Genomic DNA, 25,761 nt, shown 5'->3' on the forward strand with positions numbered 1-25,761 from the left:
AGCGTCACAGAATTGCACTTGTTTCCACCCCGATTACACTGCTCAGCAGGTACTTTGAAGATGCCTTCAAGCAGCGAAGCTGTCGAGGCCTCAAACCGGAAGTACCATAGCAGACGACGTGCCATTTTGCTATCCACCTGGAAAAAATCTGGGTCTAGTTTTTTTTTTTTTTTTTTTCTAATGCCGACAGGGTATTGCACGCTTTATACCGTGCTTCCGGGCTGCGCTGGCTCATCGGGTGGGTGGTTAACGAAAAGTTGGGAGCGTGGGTATATGCTTATATAAACTCTTATCCCAGATCATAGATAGCGAAAAAATTTATTCTATTTCCTATGCAAGTGTTTCTTTCACTTCGGTACCGTGGCCACAGCGCGGGTAGACCGCGCGTACGATATCAGTTGCAGTTGCACAACTTCGGGAAAGTGGCGAGCACGCGTGGCGAGATCTGAGAAAGGGCGAGGTCTACGAAGGTGACGGGCGCACTGGCCGTAGCGTTGTTCCCTGCTGAGCTTGCTGTCGGCTCGTATTTGTAGTCGCAGCAGGGGACATACCTTGGCAGGGGAGGCATTGGTAGTTGTCGGCGAACAGTTGAAACCGGCTCCCGGTGCCGTGCATCCGTGCGGAACGTCGACGCATCGACAGCCATGCTTATGCGAGCAACAGCGCGTAATTTGTCGCTACTCAGACGGTGCAGCGTGCATTATCAGTCCACCGCCGCCGTTGCAGTAGAGCCTGTGCGGAATCCTGACATCGCCTACACCCAGGTAAAGGGACGTGGAAGTTAAGTCCCTATGATAGCCCTTCTTAAATAAGAAAGATGCTGAAAAGTGCACCGGCCGCACGCGGCGGAGTTTGAACGTTGCGGTTCGTATTTTCCTGCTAGTTTTTTCACACGCGTTTTGCTTCAACTTCAGATATTCATCAACAATGGATGGCATAACTCGGCGTCTGGCAAAACCTTTCCCACTGTCAACCCCACCTCAGGAGAAGTGATAACTTACGTGCAAGAAGGTGACAAAGTAAGTCTTGCTAAGTTTGACTTGTACGCACAAACCCCGATGGTTAAAATAAATCTAGTCGCCGCTACCTCACTATTATCAGTCGTAATTTGGGTACGCAATTAATTTTGTTTCATATTGACCCTCGAATCTCCGCAATGTGGTTCAATCGAATAAATGCCTAATAACGCTCATTTAAAAGGGAAAATAATGAACGTATCTTTAGTGCATATGCCATCGGACAGCTCGCCTATCTCACTCCGTAATACATTCACGCTGGTGGAAGTCTGAGATGAGATTATGTTGTTTTGTTTCTGTTTTTTTAAATGCACAACACTGTGTGCATACAGTTCACTAGCATCTGCCAAACACTTTGTTAATAATGCACTAATTAAAATCAACTAGTGTGGTGCAGTTCTTGCATAGCTTCACGGTGCTTGTGAGACCTAGCTGACATTGCATTCTTTAATCTCTGTGCAAAAAAAAAAAAAAAAAAATCTGCGGGAACACATTAACCGTGAATGTTTTTCATTTTCTGCATAAAACTTTGAAGCTCTCTAAATAAAAGGCCGAGAATTAGTCCAATTGGTGATCGAATGACTTATGTTGTGTACACGCTAGCTTGCTCCAACAGATTATTAGAAAAGTGGAAATCTAAGGGCTCATTTTCATTACAATATTAATGAGAGCTAATAGACAATGCTGACACGGAAAGAATACAGGTGTTATTAGAGGTAATTGTGTATGTATTAAAAAAAAGTGGACGAAACGGTCAACTTGCGACCTTCCAATAAGCTCTGCTAACAGAGCCACAGCAATGGTCATACCTCCGTCCACTTTATAACCAGGGAGTGTTAATCAGCACCAATACAATATTTTTAATATCGCGTCTGAATAGAGACTGTCCTTGATTTTCTGAACGTACGAGACATCATTTACATTCTGTTACACAAATAATCTGCACAAAATTAGACATACTCTTCTATTAGAATTGTCATGGATATTCTGACCATGGCTGTGGTAAGCAGGGAATTTCCAGGGGATTCTTTTGGGCTGAGGGCAAACTTGTTTCAAGCATGCATATTTCTGTAATATTTATGCTGCTGGCTGGTAATAATAATTGCACTTGGCCTTAGGTAATTCTGTTTTGTTTTAATTGTTTTCCTTATTACATTTCTTTCAAATTTGCTTCCTTGGAATGTGTACCACAGCGTATCTTTGCCATGGTGTTGGTGTGCATATTCAAGTTATTAAAATTAGCAGTGCTTTCTTAGGCCGATGTGGACAAAGCTGTGCAAGCAGCCAAGAAGGCCTTTGAATTGGGATCGGAATGGCGCACCATGGATGCCTCCGATAGAGGTGTTCTGCTGAATCGTCTCGCAGACCTTATTGAACGTGATCGCTGCCTCATTGCTGTGAGTTGACATACTTTACTAACTTGGCCCTTTGTCAAAGAATGTGTGCCCATTCACCAATTGCTTAATTGTAACCAGAGCTTGGAGACATTGGACAATGGGAAGCCCTTTGTGGATGCTTACAACATTGACCTGCCTCTTGTTATCAAGTGCCTCAGGTACTATTTTATTACCTCTTTTTAATGCTTGAGTATTTTAGTGCTTTTAAAAATGTCTGCTTTTATGATTTTTTGTGCACAAAGAAAACTGGTTTTTCATCGTGTGCAGACAGTCATAAAAGAAGATATTTAGTTAGCCTTGCATGATAAAATCTATGGCCGATACCAGGCACCTAGTCCCACCTGTTCATAGTGAATACAGTGTCCACACATAGTTGGGTATAGATGGAATGTATATTATTCACCGTCACACTTGCACAACTCATCATCATATATGCTCTGTGTGGTTGCAGACTTTGTGGAAACTGGCCTAAGTATTTTGGTGGAAATTTATGACAAGGAGCATAACCAAACATGCTCTGGTACAGCAAGATTAAAAGCCCCGCAGGGGCGTCTGCGCAAGTAGGCGTTTAATGTGTAGCAACACCACAGACCCGAGCTAACGGGGAGAGGGGGTTCGACTTTTTCCCATGCCCAGCCGTGCGTGGCTTTGCCGTGTCCGGGAAAAAGGGGATCCTGGGGGTTGAGCCTACGCTGGGTGACTAGACCTTTAAGGCCCACCGGCAGAGGCAACACACCCCTTTGGCCCCAGCATCACGTAAACAGCACACCCCTGGGCTCACCCACCCAGGGGAAATCGTCAGTCGCCTTTTACCATCTCTCTTCCCCTACTCTTCGTCTTTACCTCTCACTTTTCATCTGTCCTGTCATCTTACCTTCTCTCTTCCGTTTACTTCCAAGTTTCCTGGCTGCGAGGGTTAACTTGGTGTAGCTGTCCAACTTAGGATATTTATAACAGGTTATAGCGGCGATGTATGGCTGGCGTCTCCAAGTGTTTGCTTTCAATCTTGTAGTGTCCCCATGTTGGGCTCAGTGGTGGGTGGCCACCATCGCCGCCCCAATTTTATAGTATTTTTATAGCTAAAGCTTTTCCCCCCCTGCCTGATCGCTCCCTGAAAAGGTGGCGCACCGAAGACACTTTCCTGCCTAACACACCAAAACCGACATTCCCAAAGTACCATGTTATCCACAGCCAAAATGCAAAGAAGACAGTCCGAGTCATTTCACCTTTCCTCGTTTCCAAAACTCTCACAGAAGCAATAGGCCCAGGTTATAAAGTGACAAAGATGGGAAGCCGCAATCTTCTGGAGGTTCGTGACAAAGCTCAGTATGAGAAGCTGTCTAAACTTGTAGCGTTTGGGCAAACCCCTGTTTCGGTGGGCCCACACAGGTCCATGAACACTGTCTATGGCGTAATTTCCAATGATTATCTTGCTGAGCTTTCTGAAAGGGAGCTGCTCAAAGGTTGGCAGGACCAGAATGTGGTCAAAGTCCAATGAATAACAATAAGGCACAACAACAAACTGACCCCTACAAAACACGTAATAATTACCTTCGGAACAAGTGACCTACCAGAATCAATCGAAACCGGCTATTGTAAGCTCCGTGTAAAACCATACATTCCCAACCCTCGTCGATGTTTCAAGTGTCAACGTTTCGGTCATGGATCGCAGAGTTGCAGAGGGCGTGCCACTTGCGCAAAGTGTGCATCCATTCAACACATATCGGACTACTGCACCTCAGAAACAACTCATTGTTCGAACTGTGAAGGAGATCACGCCTACTCAAGATCATGCCCTGCATGTAAAGAAGAGAAACAAATTGTAGAACTTACGGTCAAATTTAATCTCTCATTCCAAAAAGCACGCTGTTTCGCACTACACAACCCATCTTATCCCTCCTTCGCAGATGTGACCCACCGGGGCACTGCGCCACATGTATCTGCACCCGCGAATGTCACTCGCCACCTGACAAACAGGGCCAGCAGACCCCCGTGTCTGCTGAACCTCGGACCGCTGCAAGCGCAGTTAGGTTCGAAAGTTCTGTAAATGTGCCTGCCGAGCAGGCACCATCCACCACCTCACAAGAGGTGATGAATAGAAGTCCCATTCCTCCGGCGCCTCAGACGCTGAAGGGTAGGCGCAACTCCTTGGAGTGCGCCAAAAAAGAAAAACCTCGAATCACAGGGCCCCCAAAAGGCCCTGTAATCTAACGCAGCACTTTTGTACACACAGCACCACACAACATTAAAATGACACAAATACTGCAGTGGGAATGTCGGAGGATTGCTGAGAAACCTCGACGATATTCAGGAACCTTTACACACACATACACCTGAGGTGCTGTGCGTACAAGAGACCAAATACACCAACTTTTTACGTCATTACGTTATTTTTCGGAAGGACCAGAATGATGCCATTGTGCCATCCGGTGGTGTTACCATTATAGTCAATCAAGGAATTGCATGCGCACACCTACCACTACAAACATCCCTTGAAGCGCTTGCTGTTCGAGCAGTTCTTTTGAATAAGCTCGTCACCATCTGCTCTCTCTACATACCTCCACAACACCATCTTGAAAAGCATGAATTCCAGTCCCTCATAGACGAACTTCTAGAACACTACCTTGTCCTATGGGGATTTTAATGCACATAGTAGCCTCTGGGGTGATTCTCGCTGCAATGCGCGAGGTTGCCTGATTGAACAGTTTTTTTTCTCTTCCGGTGCGTGCCTCCTGAATCGGGAAGAGCCAACATATTACAACATCGCTAACAATGTGTACTCAACAATAGACCTTAGCATAACATCCCCATCACGCCTGTCTTTACTTGAATGGGAAGTTATTAATAATCCACATGGTAGTGACTTGTCGTTATCAGCGCATCAGTAACAAATACACAGGTTCCCAAATGGCTCACCCACAAAGCAGATTGGGAAAAGTTTCAAAAAATAACTGTAGTAACTTGGACTTACATGGTGGCATTAAGCATAGAGGATGCTGTGTGCTACTTTACAGCTTTCTTGGTTGATGCAGCAACGATATGTATTCCCCGAACATGTGGACTGTCAGGCAAACGACGAGTCCCATGGTGGAATAATGAGTGCCGTGATGCTCGAAAAAGGCAAAATAAGGCATGGAAGTTGCTTACAGACTCGCCTACTGCCGAGAATCTTGTAAACTTTAAGAACATCAAGTCGCAAGGAATGGGGACGCACTGACAGGCGGGAAGGGAAAGTTGGCACAAATTTTTATCAGGCATTAATTCATAGACAGATGAGGCGAGAGTCTGGAACATGGCTGGTAAAGCGGCAAGACGAAAAGCACATTCACTTCCTCTAGTGAACACACAAAGGGAGAGTTTGGAAGACCAGGCTAACACTCTCGGAGTGCACTTCGAACAGGTCTCCAGCTCATCACACTATAGTGAAGCGTTCCAACGATACAAAACCAGACTAGAAAAACAGATTGGAGCGCAAACTCGCAACACTTGAGGCATACAATGAACCTTTCTGTTTGGCTGAACTGCAAGCCTCACTTACCTGCTGCAACAAATCTAACATAGGCCCGGTTCGTGTGGCATATGAAATGTTAAAACACCTGCCCACTAAAACCGAGAAAGCTCTCCTCTCCCTGTATAATGCGATATTGTCTTCCGGCGAGCTACCCTCAGCCTGGAATGGAAGGAAGCTATCGTTATCCCAATTCTAAAACAAGGCAAAGACCCGGCCTCAGTTTCCAGCTACAGGCCAATAGCATTAACCAGCTGTCTTTGCAAGGTCTTTGAGAAAATGATTAACAGGCACCTGATGTACTTTCTTAAAATTAATGGCCTACTTGACCCATACCAGTGTGGGTTTCGAGAGGCTTGGTCCACCACTGACAACCTTGTCTGTGTCGAGGCACAAATTCGCGACGCTTTTGTTCATAAGCAATTTTTTCTTTGTGTTCCTCGATATGGAAAAGGCATATGACATTACATGACGCTTTGGCATATTGCGAGACCTGACACATTTAGGTGTGCGGGGTAGAATGCTGACAATCATCGAAAGCTACCTGTCCAACCGTACATTCCGTGTTCGAGTTGGCACCGTCTTGCACAGCCGCCGGTGGGCTCGGCGGCTGTGCACCAACGCAGACCGCTAATCCTTTCACTCTTGTCATGCAGGTGTTTCAGTGCGCATTCCTGCGCATACTGCTTTCCGTTTTCCTGCCAGCTTCCTTGACCACACCGTTGCAGTATCAACATCGTTCCAGCGAAAGTGGCACGCTTACCTGTCACGCCCTCTTGGTCTTCGACACAAGCTTATCAACCGCAACGTACTTGGAACCACTGGATTTCACCTCACGCAACAGATCTGGATCCCTTCCGGCGCCACCGGTCAGCTACATGGTCCTCGACAAAACCTGGTCGACGCTATCAGCATCGGCATCGATGCCTGTGTCGACTACAAAAGAGCGGCCTTTGCCGGCGGCGCTGTGTGGGCTCGGCGGCTGTGCACCAACGCAGACCGCTAATCCTTTCACTCTTGTCATGCAGGTGTTTCAGTGCGCATTCCTGCGCATACTGCTTTCCGTTTTCCTGCCAGCTTCCTTGACCACACCGTTGCAGTATCAACATCGTTCCAGCGAAAGTGGCACGCTTACCTGTCACGCCCTCTTGGTCTTCGACACAAGCTTATCAACCGCAACGTACTTGGAACCACTGGATTTCACCTCACGCAACAGATCTGGATCCCTTCCGGCGCCACCGGTCAGCTACATGGTCCTCGACAAAACCTGGTCGACGCTATCAGCATCGGCATCGATGCCTGTGTCGACTACAAAAGAGCGGCCTTTGCCGGCGGCGCTGTGTGGGCTCGGCGGCTGTGCACCAACGCAGACCGCTAATCCTTTCACTCTTGTCATGCAGGTTAGTAAAACTTACAGTCTTCTCGCTAAGAAGTCTAGTAATTACCTGCTGTTTCAGCTGCCGAGCCCACACTGCTGCGTTCTTGTTGCACTTGAGTGTTCTCGTGTTATTCGTGCCTTGTTGATGATGTCGGGCGATATTGAAAGCAATCCGGGTCCTGCTTCTAATGCTGTACTAACTGAACTGCAGAAATTGTCTGCCGGTCAGACGGAATTAATCAGTCAGGTACAGGACCTTAAGTCCCATTTGCTATCAACAGATAAATCTATAGCAGATCTCAGTAGACGCATGACTGATCTGGAAGGGCACTGCCAAAATATTATTTCCTTACGTACTGATGTGGAAGCGCTCAGAAGAGACACCGCTCGCGCGAGTGACCTTCTGCGCAAGCTTGAAGCACGCGTGGATGAAGCCGAGAATCATTCTCGGCGCAATAACCTCATATTTTATGGCCTTCCTGAATCAACTGGATCGGAAGCACTTGTCCAAGTTGAACAACTTGTCATCAAGCACTGCCGTGATCGTCTAGGTATTTCCATCGATCCGAAGGAAATTGAGCGCGCGCATCGTCTGGGTCGCCGCAAGGGTACTAACCACCATCGCCCCATAATAGTTAAATTCGCATTCCATAAAACCAAAGGAGAGATTCTTTCTAATGGACGGAAATTTAAAGGAACCACTTTTAGTGTTGGTGAAGATTTTTCACGTCGTGTGCAAAACGTCCGTCGGCAATTGATTGCCTTTGCTAAAACCAAGTCGCTGCCTTTTTCCATCACGTACAAGACACTGCTAATGGGTCACAAGCGCTACGTCTACGATGAGCAATCGCAAACTGTAAGGGAAGCATCGTAGCAATTTCCTCGGCGCAAATCTGCCGGGCACACCCCCACACCTCAATCTGGCCTGTCACTTTCGGTAGTCTTTGCTAACGCGCGCAGTTTTTTTCCGAAACGCATAACTTTTTCTGAGCTTGCTTTGTCATCAAGCAGTAACGTATTGGTGATAACCGAGACTTGGCTGACAAATGATATAACCGATGCAGAAGTGCTAGATCACCTACCTGGATTTCAACTTTATCGTAAGGACCGTACAGGCGCACGTGGAGGCGGGGTTCTGATGGCTGTGCACCAACAGTTATCGTGCTCGGTGGCCAGGACCAACTCTCCTGAACTTGAAATTCTTTGGGTCGTTTGCCGTGCTCGCCCTCATACTGTCCTTGTAGGCGTTTGTTATAGGCCCCCGAACAGTGACCCAGATTTCGCATATAAGCTCAACAACAACCTGAGTGACCTTGGGAAACAGTATCCGCAAGCAGAGATACTGCTTTTCGGCGATTTTAATTTCCCTCAAATAGATTGGAGTAGTAGCGTCCCGTCAGCTGTGGGCAGTGAGCCCGCAAAGGACTTCATAGATTTCTGCCTGAATTGCAATCTAACCCAACTTGTATCCCAACCAACGCGCGTTACAGAGAGCAATTCCAGCATCTTAGATCTAATACTAACTAGTCATCAAGAGAGCTTATCATCAATTACATATCTGCGTGCCGTCAGTGACCACAAGGTAATCCATGCGGCCTTTGCGTTTCGACCTGTAAAACGCGATCTTGTCACCAAAACAATCCGTCTTTACGACAAGGGCAATTATAGTGCCATCAATAATGAATTGATATCTTTTCTTCCTGATTTCGAGAGAATAAGCCATACACGCTCTGTGGATGAGAATTGGATTATATTTAGAGATAAGTTAGCCACTCTTGTCGAGAAATTTATCCCAAAAATAACGTTTACCGCAAACCGAAACAAGCCATGGTTTTCACGTACACTTCACAAACTAAGAAACAAGAAAAAACGCCTCTTCCGATCAGCCAAACAGTCTAAACTTCTGTCCTTATGGGAAAAATATTACGCCGCGGAAGATGATTATCTTAGAACCATTCGAAACGCCAAGCACGTGTTCTTTCATGAAGAGCTGCCCAAAATGCTTGCAACCAGCCCTCGCAAATTCTGGGAGGTGATAAACCCTCAGGAGATGCGCACCACTAGTCTTTCAAATGCGCATGGCGATATAGTCGACAACAATGAATGCGCGAACCTTTTTAACGAGGCCTTTTTCTCTGTTTTTACGAATGAGAGTTCAGTTCCCGATTTTTCTTCACCTGCGCGCAGCACCGAGTCTATGCCCCCGATTGCATTTTCTACGGACGGCATCATTTCGATTATAGAAAAGATTAAGCTTTCTTCTTCTGCAGGTGTGGATGACATTAATTCAAAACTTCTCATAAATGTTAAACATGTGTGTGCCGCATACCTTACATTGTTATTTTCGCAGTCATTATCATCAAGCATTCTGCCAGCAGACTGGAAAGTAGGCAAGGTCGTTCCAGTCTACAAATCAGGTAACAGAGATTCTCCACTAAATTACCGTCCCATATCCTTAACAAGTATCCCCTGCAAAATCATGGAACATGTCATCTACTCCCATATCATCAACTTCTTGGACTCAATGCACTTTTTTCATCCTTCTCAACACGGGTTCCGAAGGGGTTATTCTTGTGAAACGCAGCTGGCCATTTTCATTCACGACTTACATTCTAACCTTGACTGCAACATTCAGACCGATGCTCTTTTCCTGGATTTCGCCAAAGCATTTGACACTGTCCCTCACAAACGCCTAATTCTTAAATTATCTCTGTTAAATCTAGATCCTAATGTACTTGCATGGATAACATCTTTCCTGACTAATCGTTCCCAATTTGTGTTTGTTAATAATCACTCATCTAACCGACTACCTGTAACCTCAGGTGTCCCGCAAGGGTCTGTCTTAGGGCCTCTACTCTTTTTAATTTACATTAACGACCTACCATTGCATGTATCATGTAACTTTCGTATGTTTGCCGATGACTGCGTAATCTACCGATCAGTAACCAACATTCATGACCAAACACTAATTCAGCATGATCTTAACAACATACAAACATGGTGTGATCGTTGGTTAATGAACTTAAATCCTAATAAATGTAAGCTCGTTTCTTTTTCTCGCCACCGTAACCCTTTTGAGTTTACCTATTCCATCACTAATGTTCCCATACAATCAGTTCAATCATTCAAATACCTCGGCATCACCTTGGCTCATGACCTGTCTTGGCGTCATCACACTACTAACATCATCTCGTCTGCTAATAAATCACTCGGGTTTCTCAGACGACACTTACGCCATACTCCGCCTCACGTCAAGACGCTTGCATACAAATCATTTATCAGGTCCAAACTCGAGTATGCATCTTCCATCTGGAGCCCTCATCAATCATACATCATAAGTGAACTCGAATCACTTCAAAATCGGGCTACCAGGTTCATTCATTCTGCATATTCATACGATATCAGCATCTCATCTCTAAAGGCGGAATCAGGTCTAGAAACCCTTGCTTCACGCCGACGGTGTGCCACCCTCTCTCTTTTTCATATGTTTTATTTCAGTTCACTGAATCATCCACCGTACATCACGCCCCCTCCGCACATATCCCATCGCACTGGTCATCCGTTACAAGTCGCATTACCACGTACCCGGACCACTGTATTCCAAGCCTCCTTTTTCGTAAGAGCAGCAAAAGACTGGAATGGCCTTCCTCACGCCACCTGTGCCATCACTAACCCATCTATGTTTGCAGAAGCCATTAAAAACACCGTTGTATAGTTCTCTTTTTTTTTTTTTTTTTGTTATGCACCACCCCTTATGTAATACCCCTACAGGGGGTCTTTAAGGAAATAAAAGTGAAGTGAAGTGAAGTGAAGTCTTATCTCGAGTATTTGTCCAAGAAACAGGAGTGCCACAAGGAGGTGTATTGAGCTGCACACTTTTCATAGTTAAAATGAATTCCTTGCACCTGTCTCTCCCACGAAATATTTTTACTGCATATATGTCGATGATGTGCAGATTGGTTACAAATCATGCAACATCTCAATGTGCCAACGTCAAGTACAGCTAGGGTTGAACAAGGTGTCTCAATAAGCAAATGAGAATGGTTTTATACTCAACGCGCAAAAGAGTACTTGCATCTTGTTCAGCTGAAAGAGGGGCCTCCATCCTGACCCCGACATTGACCTGCATGGTCAACCCCTGCCAGTGAAGACCGAGCACAAGTTTCTTGGACTAATATTAGACACAAAACTGACCTTCATCCCACACATCAAGTATTTAAAAGACAGGTGCTTAAAAACAATGAATATTTTGAAAGTTGTCATGCACTACGTGGGGCAGTGACAAGAAGTGTCTGATGAATTTATATAGAAGCCTCATACGCACACGCCTAGATTACGGTGCTCTAATCTCTCAGTCGCCAACACCATCAGCCTTGAAGATTCTCGAGCCTATCGGCCATCTAAGAATTCGCCTCTCTATGGGTGCTTTTCGAACTAGCCCTGTGGAGAGCCTGTGTGTGGATTCGAATGAATGGTCGCTTCACCTACACAGATATTACCTGTGTTTTTGTACTTTCTGAAGGTGAAGGCCGACAAGAAACACCCCTCTCATTTCACAAGTAATGATTTGTCTTATTCTATTCTGGCTTGTTTGAAAACCGTCCTTCGTTGCGGCAGCCCTACTCGCTACGTGCAAGGGGCCTGGCCGAAGAATCAGGTGTGCCTCTTCTCGAACACAGTTTCATGGCTCCTGCAGCATATCTGCCACCGTGGAAATGGCAGCTTATAGACTGTGATGTCTCTTTTGTTGAAGTCACTAAGTACGCACCACTTGCACACATACATAGTTTTTAGAACTACAACATAAATACACATTCCCCGAGTTCTTTACCGATGCCTCAAAGTCCAACACTTCTGTGTCATATGCAGCGGTAGGCCAATCCTTTTCCAAGGCTGGTGTTCTTCATCCTTATGCAAGCATTTTACCAGGAGAAGCTTGCGCAATACTGGCAGTCGTAAAATGCACCAAACAGATAAAATTACAAATTGCGGTAACATACACAGATTCCCTAAGTGTGGTTTAAGCCCTGAAAATCCCTAAAAAACACAATAACCGTGTGCTGGTGTCACTTTACTTGCTTCTATGCACACTGTACACATCAAAACAGCATGTCGTCTGCTGGGTGCCAGGGCACCATGAGATACAAGGGAACGTTTTGGCCGACAATATGGCTGCTTCTGCCAACGACACTACTTCGAATGAATCAATACCAACCTTTCACTTGACTTGAAATCTTTTCTAAAATGAAAGCTCAGGGGGTATTGGCAGAGCAAGTGGGATAGACACACAGACAATAAACTCCATGCTATTAAGCTGCAACTAGGTAATTGGCCGCCACTATCAAAATCACGACACACAGAAGTAACACTAGCAAGGCTTAGAACAGGACATACACACTCCACACATTCATATCTTCTATCTACAGGCGATCCACCATTTTGTGAGAGATGTGGAGAACCACTTACGGTTCTCTACATTCTCGACCTGTGCAATGAGCTAGATGCTCCAAGAAAAAAGCACTTTGTACTGCCCTACCGACAGCAGCTCCCACTACACCCAGGGATGCTCATCGGTAGGGATCCGCTTTTTACACTGCAATCACTTTTCACGTTTTTAAAAGATGTTCATAGCTTTCACTCCATATTGTGAGGTGATCCGTAGCATGACCTCTGTACCGTGGTCGTGGCTGCGGTGAGTACATCTTCATCATGGTTTTATTATCATGACATTTTTCCATCCACTTTCACTGCACATATCTCACGCCACTGTCATGATTTTATTACTCCCACGTTTTTACCCGCATTAGCGCGAGGAATTTTAAGGCCCCTTTACAGCCATGCATCATATCATTGTTCATATCTCTAGAAATGGCGCTCTTTGGCCATCAATTGGCCCTTGCACCATTAAAAAAAACCACTCATCACTCATCATCAGCAAGACTAAAAGTGATCACATGGGCAGACATCATTGAAAAGTTTACATAAATTTTGAATTCATAGTGTCACTTTTCACATCGTCCCCATTGCCGAAGAGTGCCAAGCTGGGCTAGTTGGTTCATTCTTGAAAGGTTTAACTGCGCTAATACGAGCAAGAACACAGAACATGCGCAAACTCGCAGCTTCATCGAGTAAAAGAGGACATACTATATACGGTAAATATGAATAGGCAGAACGAGCTTATTGGCAAAAAGAAAAAAAAAAGGTCACATGAATGCTTCAAGCACTTTCACAATCTAGAATTTAGTTGGTGCACTTCAGTTGACAAGCAGTGCCGATGAATTACTGACACACCCTTGTGTTTTCTGAATAGCATAGACCTCATGGACATCTTTGTATTGCGGTCCTCATGGCAATACAAAACCCTTGCTCTTTCTAGAAGTGGGTGGCATGCCTTCTTTTTCTTCTTTACACAGTCCCTGCAAAGTGCTTTGCCATAACTTATGGGAACAACCATCATATGAATAGTTCTTGAAATGTGAAATGTTCTTTTAACCTGAACCTTTTTACCTTTTGGTATTACCATAAGGACCACAATACAAGAGAGCAATACGAAGCTTATGCGACTAAAAAAACAAGTGTGTCATCGATTTGTCGATGCTGCTTCCTGATTGTGAATACAGTATCTAGAAGCTAGATCATGACTGTACTACAAGCTTTTGCTTGACCTTTTTTTTTTTTTTTGCCAATGAGCTCATTCTGTCTTTTTGCGTTCACTGTATATATATATATGTCGTCCTTAAGGCAATAAAGTTTGAGTTGTGAGTCTGTGCATGTGCTGTCCTTTACTTTTTTTGTGTCCTTGCTTGTATTAGCGCAGTTTAACTTTTCAATATTGTCCCCATAGATGATCTCCGCAACGCTTACTAAATGAGGCAGTACCTGCAATGCCATTTTATAATGCACTTCACCAGTGTAAATAGTTTTCTTTTACCATGCCAAACATGACCAGTTATAAACAGATTTTTATGTGACCTTGCGATTGTCTTTGCAGCCACCTGCAACATGCTCATATGCAGTTCCTTGTCAATAAAAGTTTGTTTGGAGCTTTACTTTCTTTTCTAGTCATGAGGGTACATATCTTCAACATATATTCAAGTAATTCTTAATATATTGTATGTAAATAATTGGCAACTTATTAATCTGTCACAGGTGAAAATCATATTTAATGTATCACGTATGCAACTATGTGCTTTGCATTGTTTTCCAAGCCTCAATCTCCATTTATGGCATAACCAAACATTATTTCATACATTAAGTGGACACACAAGTATTTCCCTTATCATCATTGTCACTGTGCTTTCAAGCAGCACAAATTAAGTGGTACTATTTCTGCATTGTTCATTTCCTGTTGCAAGGAAAGCAGCAGGTGTTTCTTTATTATTGCGCTGCATTCATGTACTGCATAATGCTTGCCTTCTCTGTTGAAAAGAAGTATGTTCTGTGCTATAGTTGTTGTGTGTGTGGCAGTATTCATTTATGCGCCTCTGTGCAGGTACTATGCCGGCTATGCTGACAAAAACCATGGCAAGACTATCCCACTTGACGGCAGCTATTTTGCGTACACCCGTCATGAGCCTGTTGGTGTGTGTGGCCAGATTATTCCGGTAAGTGTGCCTGTGTCTACTGTTAATTAAAAAGACTGCTCATTATTATCATTCTATGCATTCTGTGAACTGCATATAGTATGTACAATATGTAGCTTGTGTGTTCTGCAAGTGCATTGAATCCATTATTGCAAGTGCGTTGAATCCATTGGCCATTATTCATCAAAACCCGAGTACTCTTAGAGCATTTCTATTGCTGTTCTCGAAAGTTGTTTACTCGTTTACATTGACTAGGCAACATTCTGAGCAACACTGTCTCTCTCGACTGCACAGGGTGGTTATTGAAATAAATTGATGGCCCATGTAGTATTGAATGCATATATGCCATGCTTTTTTTTTTTTTGCTTTGCAAAGTTCATCTAGGCTTATGTCATGGTATGGCACATCCTTTAACTAATGGGGCCAATAAAAAAAATGATACATCTGTGTGGCTGCACAGTTTTTTTTATGTGTATTTCGTTTGAAATTATTTTTGCTGTTTTCAGCTTACTTCCATCCTAGCCAGCTGTGTTGCTCTAGCATGTTCTTTTTTTTTTCTAGCTTGCCTTTGTGTGTATTTCCACACATGACACGCACATCATTCACATAAAACTCGCTGAGAGGATCTGTGATAGCAAGTTTGCCTCTTGCAAATTAACGAGCCCATTTCCTCTCCCTTTTCATTCACATTCATTCAGGGTAGTGCATTGTTTCAAGTGGTAAATGACGTGACTCACAGCTGCCACATTTTTTTGCCTGCTATGTGCTAACTTAGTAAATGCAAAAGAAATTTCTGCACTAAATGTACTTCAGTTCAATAGGGTTTCATAAATTCATCAACATTATTATCTACCCTATTACGATCATAAGGTGTCGGTTCAGATTCACTGCAGCATTGTGCTAAGTTACACTTTGCCACCCAAAGCTTGTAGTGCAGCTGCGTTTAAAAGTTTACTTATAATACACGAGTCCTGTAGCACAGCTCTGCAGTACACATGTTCCCAAATTCAAAAATTTTTCTGGTTGGCAGTGTAGATACTCATGAAATTAGTGCACGAATTGAGACACTGACACGAGAAGGAACTAAAAACGAGGCTCAGCACATGTCCTTATCTCAGTTTTTGTGCTGATTTCAATGGCAACTTATGTTCAACCAGCTGTCTCCTCAGTCATTCTGGTCGGCAATAATGAATCTGATCATGTAGATTTGCATGGTAGGTTGTACTATTTGTCAGTTCTTGTAACTTGATTCAGCTGCACTGATAAGGTGTATGGTGTAGGCTGTGTGGGTATAAAAAAACACAGAATATCCACGGAGTGAATGATGATGAGTGGGGCAAAGCCTCTGCGTTTGTCAGTCTGTTTTCTGTCCATGCGTTCATCTGTCCATCTGTCTGTCTGCTCCTATTGCACTAGAGCACACATCAGATGGACGGGCGCTTTGTCTCACTCATTATCATTCAATCCGTGTGTATGCTGGCTACGCAGGATGGACAGGACGACCGACCAGGTGATGCTATAAAGAGTTTCACCCCTAAAAAAGTGAAATACTTGAAGTAGTATGATAGGGTAATGTCAGTTTCAGCGTAATATGTTAGAAGCGGCTACAAGTATTCTCATAAAATGTTACGTGCTCACAAAAAAATACTACTGGTTATCAAGTGACCCCTTTTTTCGTGCCTAGGATGCCTATTCTACTTATGGCCCACTCCCAAATTTTAAAGGGGGTTCACTTATTCAATGTACCTTTTCTCAGCAACTACTGAAATGTATGGAATGATATTCAGCTGCGCTATTGTAGACTCATATGTCACATCTGAACTAAAAAAAATATTACATTTTTCGTGAAGTTTCTGTAAAAAAAATTTTTGCATGCACAAGGCCACAAAGAGTGCTTATTGTTTAATTTTTCTCACAGCTTCGCTTTTTATGAAATCTGCATTTTTTTTGTTCAGGGTATTTCTAACTTGTTGTTGCTCATGCATACAAAGTTTCATTGAAATCAATTCAATACTTTTTGAGAAAACGTGCCTTGAAGTTAAAAAAGTTTTAAAAATGCAATTTGAGAAAAACGAAGATTTATGTGGGCATACTGCTTACGCCAGAGGGCGCGGCGCGGCGTTTAAACCGCTTGGAGTGGGCACTTGATGTTGGGTTTCCACAGGTTTGTTCCTCAGAGTACAGCAAATCTTTAGGTGTCAAAATTGCAAATTTGATTTCTTGGGGAGGTTTACCCTATCATACTCCCTTAACAAACCCAGCAACTAAGTAGGCATGAAGCATTTTTCTGAATTGCGATTCGTTCTTCTCCATATACCGTGTGCACAAGGTCGAGAGATTTATTTTTGATAGAATACAGCATGCACATTATTGAAGCAGCTTGGAACAATTATTTGTGCTGAAAAATTAAACTGTCATCGAATGTGTCGCTCAGTAAACCATTAGTACCTGTTTTTATTCTGTCTTGCAGTGGAATTTCCCAGCGCTTATGCAGGCTTGGAAGCTTGGTCCTGCACTTGCAATGGGCAATACTGTGGTGATGAAGCCGGCCGAGCAAACACCACTGTCGGCCCTTCATGTGGCCTCTCTGGTAGCTGAGGCTGGCTTCCCACCCGGCGTGGTCAATGTGGTGCCTGGAATGGGCCCTACTGCTGGAGCGGCCGTCGCAGGTCACAAGGATGTGGACAAGATTGCTTTTACAGGCTCAACCGAGGTTGGCAGCAATCTTCCTTTTTTTGTTTGCTTCTCGGAGCTTTTAGGTTTATTATGTATTATCATCAGCAAGATCCCCCCAAAATTGTCAAAATACTTAGGGCCCAACAGAGCTACACAAGTATTTCTTTTACTCTGCTCTTGATTATAATTTCGTGAGCCCTTTCGAAGGTTACATGCGTGTGTGCATGTCTACACACTTTAGATTAGTCATCTCCAGCATATTTTTCTTACACTGCACATTTTTAAGTTATTCAAAGTGACCTATTTGATAAAACATGTGTACGTAAGTTTTTGGTGATATTATTTTAAAACTTTTGAATAAATGCTTGTGAAGTATTTTAATGTACATTATCTACTGTTATGTTCACACTTCCTTTAAACTGCATTTTCCATATTGCCGTAAAATTCTCCTTATTCTGAACAAGTTCAGCCTCTCTTGACAAACCATTCAGATTACCTTGGAGACAGGCCTGGATATAACAGAAAGCATGCTGTAGAATTGTCTTACTGCAGTATTTATGAACAGACCTTTACTTATGGCCGTAAGGCTGCTTACGAACGGACAACAAAAGTGTAAGAAAAGTACAAGGTGCTTTTCAGAACCCTCCCTTATTCTGTCATAAAGGTGGCTTATGAAAGGCATCCTTAAAGGGGGACTCGGCTTTAGGATCGCGATAAATGGCGAAAAAAAAAAAACGATTTTTTCAAAATCAAGTTTTCAGTTTCTGGAACCCTTTTTCTGATTCCACAATATTGATACGTGTATGGAACTGTATGGATATCTTTGACGTCGACAACCGTCTCTTGGGCCGCACAACCCACCGAATCGACACCGGCGACGCCAGTCCACTCCACAAACACCCTTATCGTGTGTCACATGCTGAGCGCCAAGTTATACAGACGGAGGTCGAGAAAATGCTGAGCAATGACGTCATTAAGCCTTCATCGAGTCCTTGGGCATCTCCTGTGGTCTTAGTTAAAAAGGACAACACCTGGCGCTTTTGCGTCGACTATCGCCACCTGAATTGGATCTCCAAGAAGGACGTTTATCCTCTACACCGAATTGATGATGCGCTCGACTGCCTCCACGGCGCCAACTATTTCTTGTCCTTCGACCTTCGATCCGGATACTGGCACATTTCGGTCGACGACCGCGACCGCGAGAAGACAGCATTCATCACACCCGATGGCCTTTACCAATTCAAAGTCATGCTTTTTGGGTTGTGCAATCGCCCGGCTACTTTTGAACGTATGATGGACTGTCCTCTCCACGGTTTCAAATGGTCGACCTGCCTTTGCTATCTGGACGATGTAATCATTTTCTCGCCCTCCTTCGAAAGCCACCTGTCTCGTCTCTCGCCAATTCTTGACGTTTTTCGTTGCGCTGGTTTCCAACTGATTTCGTCGAAATGCTCATTTGGACGCTGGCAGATTAAACTACTCGGGCACTTTGTTGACGCCACTGGTGTTCAACCTGACCCTGACAAAGTCCGTGCTGTCAGAGAATTCCCAGTTACGCGTTCCACACAAGAAGTTTGCTGTTTTATTGGGCTCTGCTCATACCGTATTTACTCGCTTAATCCTCGCACTCGCATAATTCTCGCACCCCCCACATCGCCCAACAAAAATAGGACTTCTTTTTTTTCCTCGAGTAATTATCGCACACCCAAAAACTGCTGCAATAATGTCGTCTGCTCGTTCCAGCCACTGATGATAATAGCGTGCGTCATCTGGCGCCATCTCTTAAGCATCAATCGTACTATTACTGCACGGAGATTCAATCTAATCCAAGTCAAGCCAAAGTGGCAAGTGCGCGTTGCGGCGTGTGTTGTATGTTGTGTTAGTGATTTGTCAACGTTATGGGGCGATACTGAAGCTACACGGCTGCTTTCAAGTTGAAGGTGATAGATCATGCACTAAACAACGACAGCAGGGCCGCTGGTAGGCCCTTCAGAGTCTATGAGTTTTGTGTTCGCTACTGGTGACGGCAGCTGAAAGCCACCAAGACGCGTTGGGCCGGCCGTGTGCCTAAAACTGGGATTTATTGTAAACTTTCTTTCTTCAGAATGAAACTGCAGACGATTCTATTAAATAGCCATCAGCCCAATACTGACGTCCTGCGCTTACCTTTTGAGGGCTCCTGTTGCGCGACGAATGCTACCGCTACAGCCTCAATACCCACAAGCTTTGCGTATGGTATTCTAATTCTCGACTACTTGCTTGCACTTTTAGTGTCTCAAATAAGTCTTGCCTTGTGTTGAACCAGTGCTTTCAATGTTGAGGTAAGTTTTAATTAGTACTTCTCAAAGCTTGCTATTAGTTGCTGGTGTGAGAATCCCGATTTGCGGCCACTTCGTTTTTTGTTTTTTTTTTGCACTTTACAATTTCGTGAAAGTTTTCCCCGCGTAATTCTCGCACCCCTTAACTTCACATCGGTTTTCCGACAGAAAAAGTGCGAGGATTATGCGAGTAAATAGGGTACTTTCGCTGCTTTGTATTCAACTTTGCGGATATTGCTAGGCCCTTCACGGATCTCCTCAAAAATAATGTGGCCTTTTCTTGGGGGAAGGACCAAGAACATTCCTTCGCGTCGTTGATTACCGCCCTCACATCACCACCTGTGTTGGCTCATTTTCATCCAGCAATTCGAACAGAGCTTCGCACCGATGCAAGTCGCCATGGCATTGGTGCTATTCTCTCTCAAATACAGAATGGTAGCAACCGTGTGATAGCCTACGCTAGTCACCTTTTGTCGCAAGCGGAAAAAAATTATTCCATCACTAAGCAGGAATGCTTAGCCGTTGTTTGGGCAATTGCGAAATTCCATCCGTACTTATACGGTTGTCCATTCGCAGTCATCACGGACCATCATGCGCTGTGCTGGCTGTCGACGCTTAAGGACCCTACGGGATGACTCGACCGATGGGCACTTCGATTACAGGAGCACAAATTCTTGGTTGTGTACAAAGCTTGAAAGCTGCACAGCGATGCTGACTGCTTATCCCGTTGATACACCTAACTCGACTGATTTGGAATCTGATGCCTGTGTTTTAGCCATAACTGACTTTCTGAACGTGGCCGACGAACAGCGCTGAGATCCATCGCTGCTCATCATTATTGACCGCCTTTAATCACGTCATACTGACCCTTCCCTTAGCAGATTCCTGCTTCAAGACATTTTGTACTGCCGCAACTTACACCCCAATAGCGCGGAACTTTTACTCCTCGTACCACATCACCTGCGAAAGGATGTTCTGCGACAATTCCCCGACGCTCCAACTTCTGGACATCTAGGAATCTCCAGAACTTATGACCGCGTTCGACGACGAGTATTCTGGAAGGGTCTCTACCGCTCCGTTCGCCGTTTTGCGATCTCTGCCAGCGCCGAAAGAAGCCTAAGATTTCCCCTGCCGGTCTTCTTCAACCTATTGAAGTTCCAGCGGAGCCGTTTCATCGTGTGGGGTTGGATTTGCTAGGTCCCTTTCCTGTTTCTACAACTGGAAATAAATGGATTGCAGTGGCCACAGATTATGCCACTCGGTATGCAATCACTCGAGCGCTACCAACCAGCTGCGCAAGAGACGTTGCCGACTTCCTGCTCTACGACATTATTCTGCAGCATGGCGCTCCGCCTCACCTACTCACAGACCGTGGTCGCTACTTTCTATCTCGTGTGATTGATGATCGACTCCGATCTAGTGCTACCCGTCACAATTTCACCACATCTTACCACCCTCAGACTAACGGCCTTACAGAGCGCCTAAACCGCACATTGACAGACATGCTTTCCATGTACATATCTACCGACCACACTGATTGGGACATAGCTCTGCCGTTCGTCACCTTCCCCTATAACTCGTTGCGTCATGAAACAGCAGGCTACTGCCCATTTTATCTACTCTTCGGACGTCATCACTTACTGCCTTTCGACACACTGCTTTCATCAGACCACTCATCCTTTACTTCGCACGCTCAGGATGCCATCACCCCTGCCCTCACGACACGCGCGGTAGCCCGCGCTCGGTTATCGTCGTCGCAGACAGCACAAAAGTCCTTTTACGACTGTTGACATAAGGATGCCGTTTTTTCTGTGGGATCTCTTGTTCTCCTGTGGCTCCCATCTCGACGTGTCGGCCTCTGCGAGAAACTACTATCGCGGTACGCTGGGCCCTACTGTGTCCTTCGTCAGGTCACACCTATGACATGCGAGATTGCCGCTACCGCAAACTCATTGGCTGCTGCACCCGGAACGGAAATAGTCCACGTTTCTCCTCTCAAGCCCTACAACGTGGACTCGCTCATTTAACAGGCACCGAGATGGTGCCTGACCCGCCGGGGTGATGATACGTGTGTGGAACTGTCGCTTCGGCACAGCTGAAATGGCACCCTAAAGGAAGAAGATGACAACATGGTTGTTGTGGGTTGGTTTCTCGAGCTTCCCTTGTTGGCCTGCATGACTGTGCGCTCTTTAAGCCGTTATCAAGAACTGCTGTCGGTGAATAAATCTTCCCCGTAACAATATTCACACTGAAAACCGCGCAGAAGTGCTTTGGTAAATTCGTTTCACTCGCCTAGGTAGCGAAAATATTTCTGGAAATCGCGAGAAAACAGCGATTTTTGAAAAATATAGCTTCACGATGGCGGGGCCGGGAGCCGGCTTCTTGGGCTCATCGGAAAGAGCATTTCTCCGTGCTTAACTTTCCCGCCTCAGCTGGCTCCTCCCTTTAAAAACAAGCGCACAAAAAGCAAATGTTTGAAGGGCGTTTCAAGGCCCTTGATTGGCTGTGGCCGCTATGTTGCCTCAGCTCACCTCGCCATTGGCCCGATGCTCGCTCCGGGAGATCGTCGTCTGCTGCTTGTGCGTCGCGAGCACATGACTTTCGAAAATCCCTACTTTGTTACATTTTCGCGGCTTGATGACCACTTAGGATATAATTACGGGTTAGTTAGGAGCCGTAGGCGGATGCGCGATCAGGTTACTACGAGCGGGCGCGCGGTGTACGAGCGCGGCTCGTCATCGGAGTCTTCTTTAGCCCTAACTTTGCCGACAGCGAGACGGCGGGCAGGAACGACGCGCTAGCGCAATCGTGGCGACGTGCTTCTTCGCAAGCAAAGAAGCTGTAAGCGGCGGCACAATTTGTTTACTACGAGTGGTCGCACCGGATGCACGATCAGATTACCACGAGCAAGCGCGCGGTCTACGAGCGCAGCGCGTCATCGGAGTCGTCTTTAGCCCTAACTCCGCTGACAGCAAGACTTGTTCTTGTTTTTTGTAAAATGTCTGGCGCCCATACTAGCGCCAGACATTCACGCTCTATGGTGGAATAATTTCTCTCTTGAGGTAGGAGCTGGCGGCTGGCAGGATACCAGATGTAAGACCTCTTTATGCTCTTGCATTAACATCCCGCCGATACAAGAATCGGAAGTGTCCGTGCGAAGCACAAATACCTGTTTCAGATTGGGAGCCTTCACAATCGGTCCCAAAGCCGGTGTGTTCTTTAAGGTTTCAAATGCCGCTTCACAGTGAACAGTCCAGCAAATCTTGTTTCTTTCTCTTTTTCTGGTTAACTCTGTTAGAGGCTGGGTTTTCTCTGCATAACGGGGAATCCAATCTCTGTAGTAGTCCGTCAGTTCAAGAAATGATCGGAGCTGCTTTTTTGTCTCAAGTCTGGGTGCTTTGGCTATCTTGTCAGCTGTACCTTCCACGGCCTGGATGTGTCCTCCTCCTAAACGATGTCCGAGGAACACGACGGACATCACAGCGATCTCGCATTTCTGGGGCTTGATGGTCAATCCTGCTTTTCTCACTCTATGCAAGAATTGCTTTAATGTCTGTAAGTGATCTTCCCATGTCATTGTGGCGATAAGCACGTCGTCTATGTAATATACGACATTTTGGAGACCTTGAAGAAGGCTTCTCATCAATCCTGTGAACACCGCAGATGCGGTCTTTATGCCAAACGGCATGTAGATAAACTTGTAGTGTCCAGTTTGAGTTGAAAAAGCGGTTATAGGTTTTAACGAGTTCTCTAGCGGAACTTGCCAATATCCTTTAGTCGGGTCAAATTTCGAAAAGTATCTTTTTGTGCCGACTTCCACAAACATGTCCATTCTCGGTTTAGGTTCTGCGTCTGACAACAAAACATTATTTATTCGACGGAAGTCAATGCATGTCCGCTAAGTGTTGTCAGGCTTCTTGATAATAACCAACGGAGAGTTGTAAGGGGACTGAGACCGCTCAATTACTAATTTCACCATCTCTCGAACTCCATTTTCTACCACTTCTTTTATTGGCAACGGTAATGGGTACTGAGGTGTAGCAATAAGCTCGGAAGTCGTCAATTGGAGTTGGCATTCTAAAAGGTTGGTCCTTCCTGGAATCTCCGAAAACACGTCTTGTTATTCAGTCAGAATTGGATGAACTTGTCCTTTCTTGTCTACTTCCAACTCCTCACCAACCGTAATTGTCCTTATTCTTACGCCACTTATGCATATTGGCAGGGGTGTATCATTCTCATCCTGTTCCATCACGACGAAGGAGGCTGTTTGGGGAGTGTTTCCTGTTAGGCGTTCCTCATACCGTTCTAACATGTTTATGTGGAACAATTTATTTTCGAGTCTCAAGTCTAGTCAGTAATCATGATTTCCTTTTTTTCCTGTCACTCGAAAAGGTCCCTTACATTGCATGAGCAACCTATTGGCCGTAGTGGGCAGTAGAATGAGGGCATGGTCTCCTACTCCGAGCTGATGATTTCTGCTCTTACAATCGTAATAAATCTTCTGGGTTTTACTGGCCCGCACAAGGCTCTCGTGGGCCACTTTTATGGTCTTCTCTAGACGATCCCAGAGATCTTACACGTACCCGTACGTGGTCTTAATCTCATCGCCGATGTGTTCTCCAGTCCATACCTCCTTGAGTAGACTGAGGGGTCCTTTGACGTACCAGCCGTAGACGAGCTCAAATGGTGAAAATCTCATACTGCTCTGGCACTTCACGGTAGGCAAATAGCAGCGGTGCCAGCAGCCGATCCCAAGATTTCGGCAACTCCTGGCACAGCTATCGCAGCATCTGTTTTAATGTTCCATTAAACCGTTCCACCAAGCCAGTACACATCGGATGATACGGCGTCGAGCTTAGGTGCTTGATGGACAATAAATCATTCACCTCTTTCATCAAGCCAGAAGTAAAGCAGGATGCCTGATCACATAGGATTTTCCGTAAGAATCCGACTCGTGAAAACATTTCTATCAGTCTCTCCGTCACGGTCGCTGAATAAATTGCTGGTAAAGCCACCGCATCGGGATAACGCGTGGCAAAGTTCACCATGGTTAGTATGTATCGCTTTCTGCTTCTAGTAATTGGTTTCAGGGGCCCACTGATGTCCACGGCTACTCTTTTGAAGGAAGTGTCGATTAGAGGAATCTGACCCAGAAGGGCCTAGCCCACTTTGCTGTTTGGATAAGTCCTTTGAGAGATGTCGCAGGATCGCACGCACCTCTTCACTTCTTCCTGCAGTCCTGGCCAGTAGAAAGACCCCAGCACTCAGTCGATCGTGCTCTTGATACCTTTATGACTTGCCATGAATCTTTCATGGGCTAACTTGAGTATGTGGCTCCTGAGAATGCGTGGAACAAAGACTGTTGTGTTCATATCGCGATAGGCTACACCTGTCGTAGTTGTCAAGTTGCGGTGATAAGTGAATGATCGCCACTGCGCATGTGTAACCTGGAGCCACTTGTATATAGGGGCGTGTGCCCTACGTTACGGCGTCGTTGTGCTGTTGTGAGGCTGCCCTTTGGCATGCCTGAATAAAGGATTCGAAAAGCATGCCCTGGTTCTGAAGTTACAACATGTTTGGCGACGAAGATGGGATCCAGACAGCAGGAAAAACAGCAGCTGTTCGGGGTGGTGCCATGCTCGGAAAGCTTCCAGAGTTCGATCCGGACGGGGACAACTGCGATGTTTTCTTCGAGCGATTTGAGTGTTTTGCAGCTGCTAACGACATCGCAGAGGATAAGAAGTTGCAAGTGCTATTGACGTCCATCGGGGAGAAGGCATACGTCACGCTGAGGAGCCTTCTTCTGCCGAAAACGCCTACCCAGGAGACGTATGACGTGGTCATCGCAACGCTGAAAAAGCACTATACCCCAAAGTGCTCCGTGG

General features: G+C 45.3%; 2 protein-coding genes across 3 annotated transcripts in view; both read left to right on the plus strand.

The window, feature by feature from the left end:
• The first annotated feature begins 423 nt into the window (after positions 1 to 423).
• LOC119169147 (aldehyde dehydrogenase, mitochondrial) overlaps positions 424 to 25,761 on the plus strand; it is a 78,041-nt gene continuing 52,703 nt past the window's right edge. For both annotated transcript variants that reach the window (XM_075886365.1, XM_037420246.2), the window contains exons 1-6: positions 424 to 764; positions 915 to 1,019; positions 2,273 to 2,413; positions 2,492 to 2,571; positions 14,792 to 14,903; positions 17,353 to 17,595. In XM_075886365.1, coding sequence (XP_075742480.1) covers positions 645 to 764; positions 915 to 1,019; positions 2,273 to 2,413; positions 2,492 to 2,571; positions 14,792 to 14,903; positions 17,353 to 17,595 — 801 coding nt within the window. In that variant the 5' untranslated portion in view covers positions 424 to 644. The remainder of the gene's footprint in view (positions 765 to 914; positions 1,020 to 2,272; positions 2,414 to 2,491; positions 2,572 to 14,791; positions 14,904 to 17,352; positions 17,596 to 25,761) is intronic.
• Positions 6,491 to 8,289, plus strand: LOC142796204 (uncharacterized). The gene has a single exon (XM_075886366.1). The coding sequence runs from the start codon at positions 6,572 to 6,574 to the stop codon at positions 8,171 to 8,173; it is 1,602 nt and encodes a 533-aa protein (XP_075742481.1). The 5' UTR covers positions 6,491 to 6,571; the 3' UTR covers positions 8,174 to 8,289.

Source organism: Rhipicephalus microplus, chromosome 2 (genome assembly GCF_043290135.1).
Source record: "Rhipicephalus microplus isolate Deutch F79 chromosome 2, USDA_Rmic, whole genome shotgun sequence".
Lineage (NCBI taxonomy): Eukaryota > Metazoa > Arthropoda > Arachnida > Ixodida > Ixodidae > Rhipicephalus > Rhipicephalus microplus.

Bases quoted from the DNA above. Each gene is read 5' to 3' on its own strand.
- LOC142796204 (XM_075886366.1), top strand. From the start codon at position 6,572: ATGCAGGTGTTTCAGTGCGCATTCCTGCGCATACTGCTTTCCGTTTTC.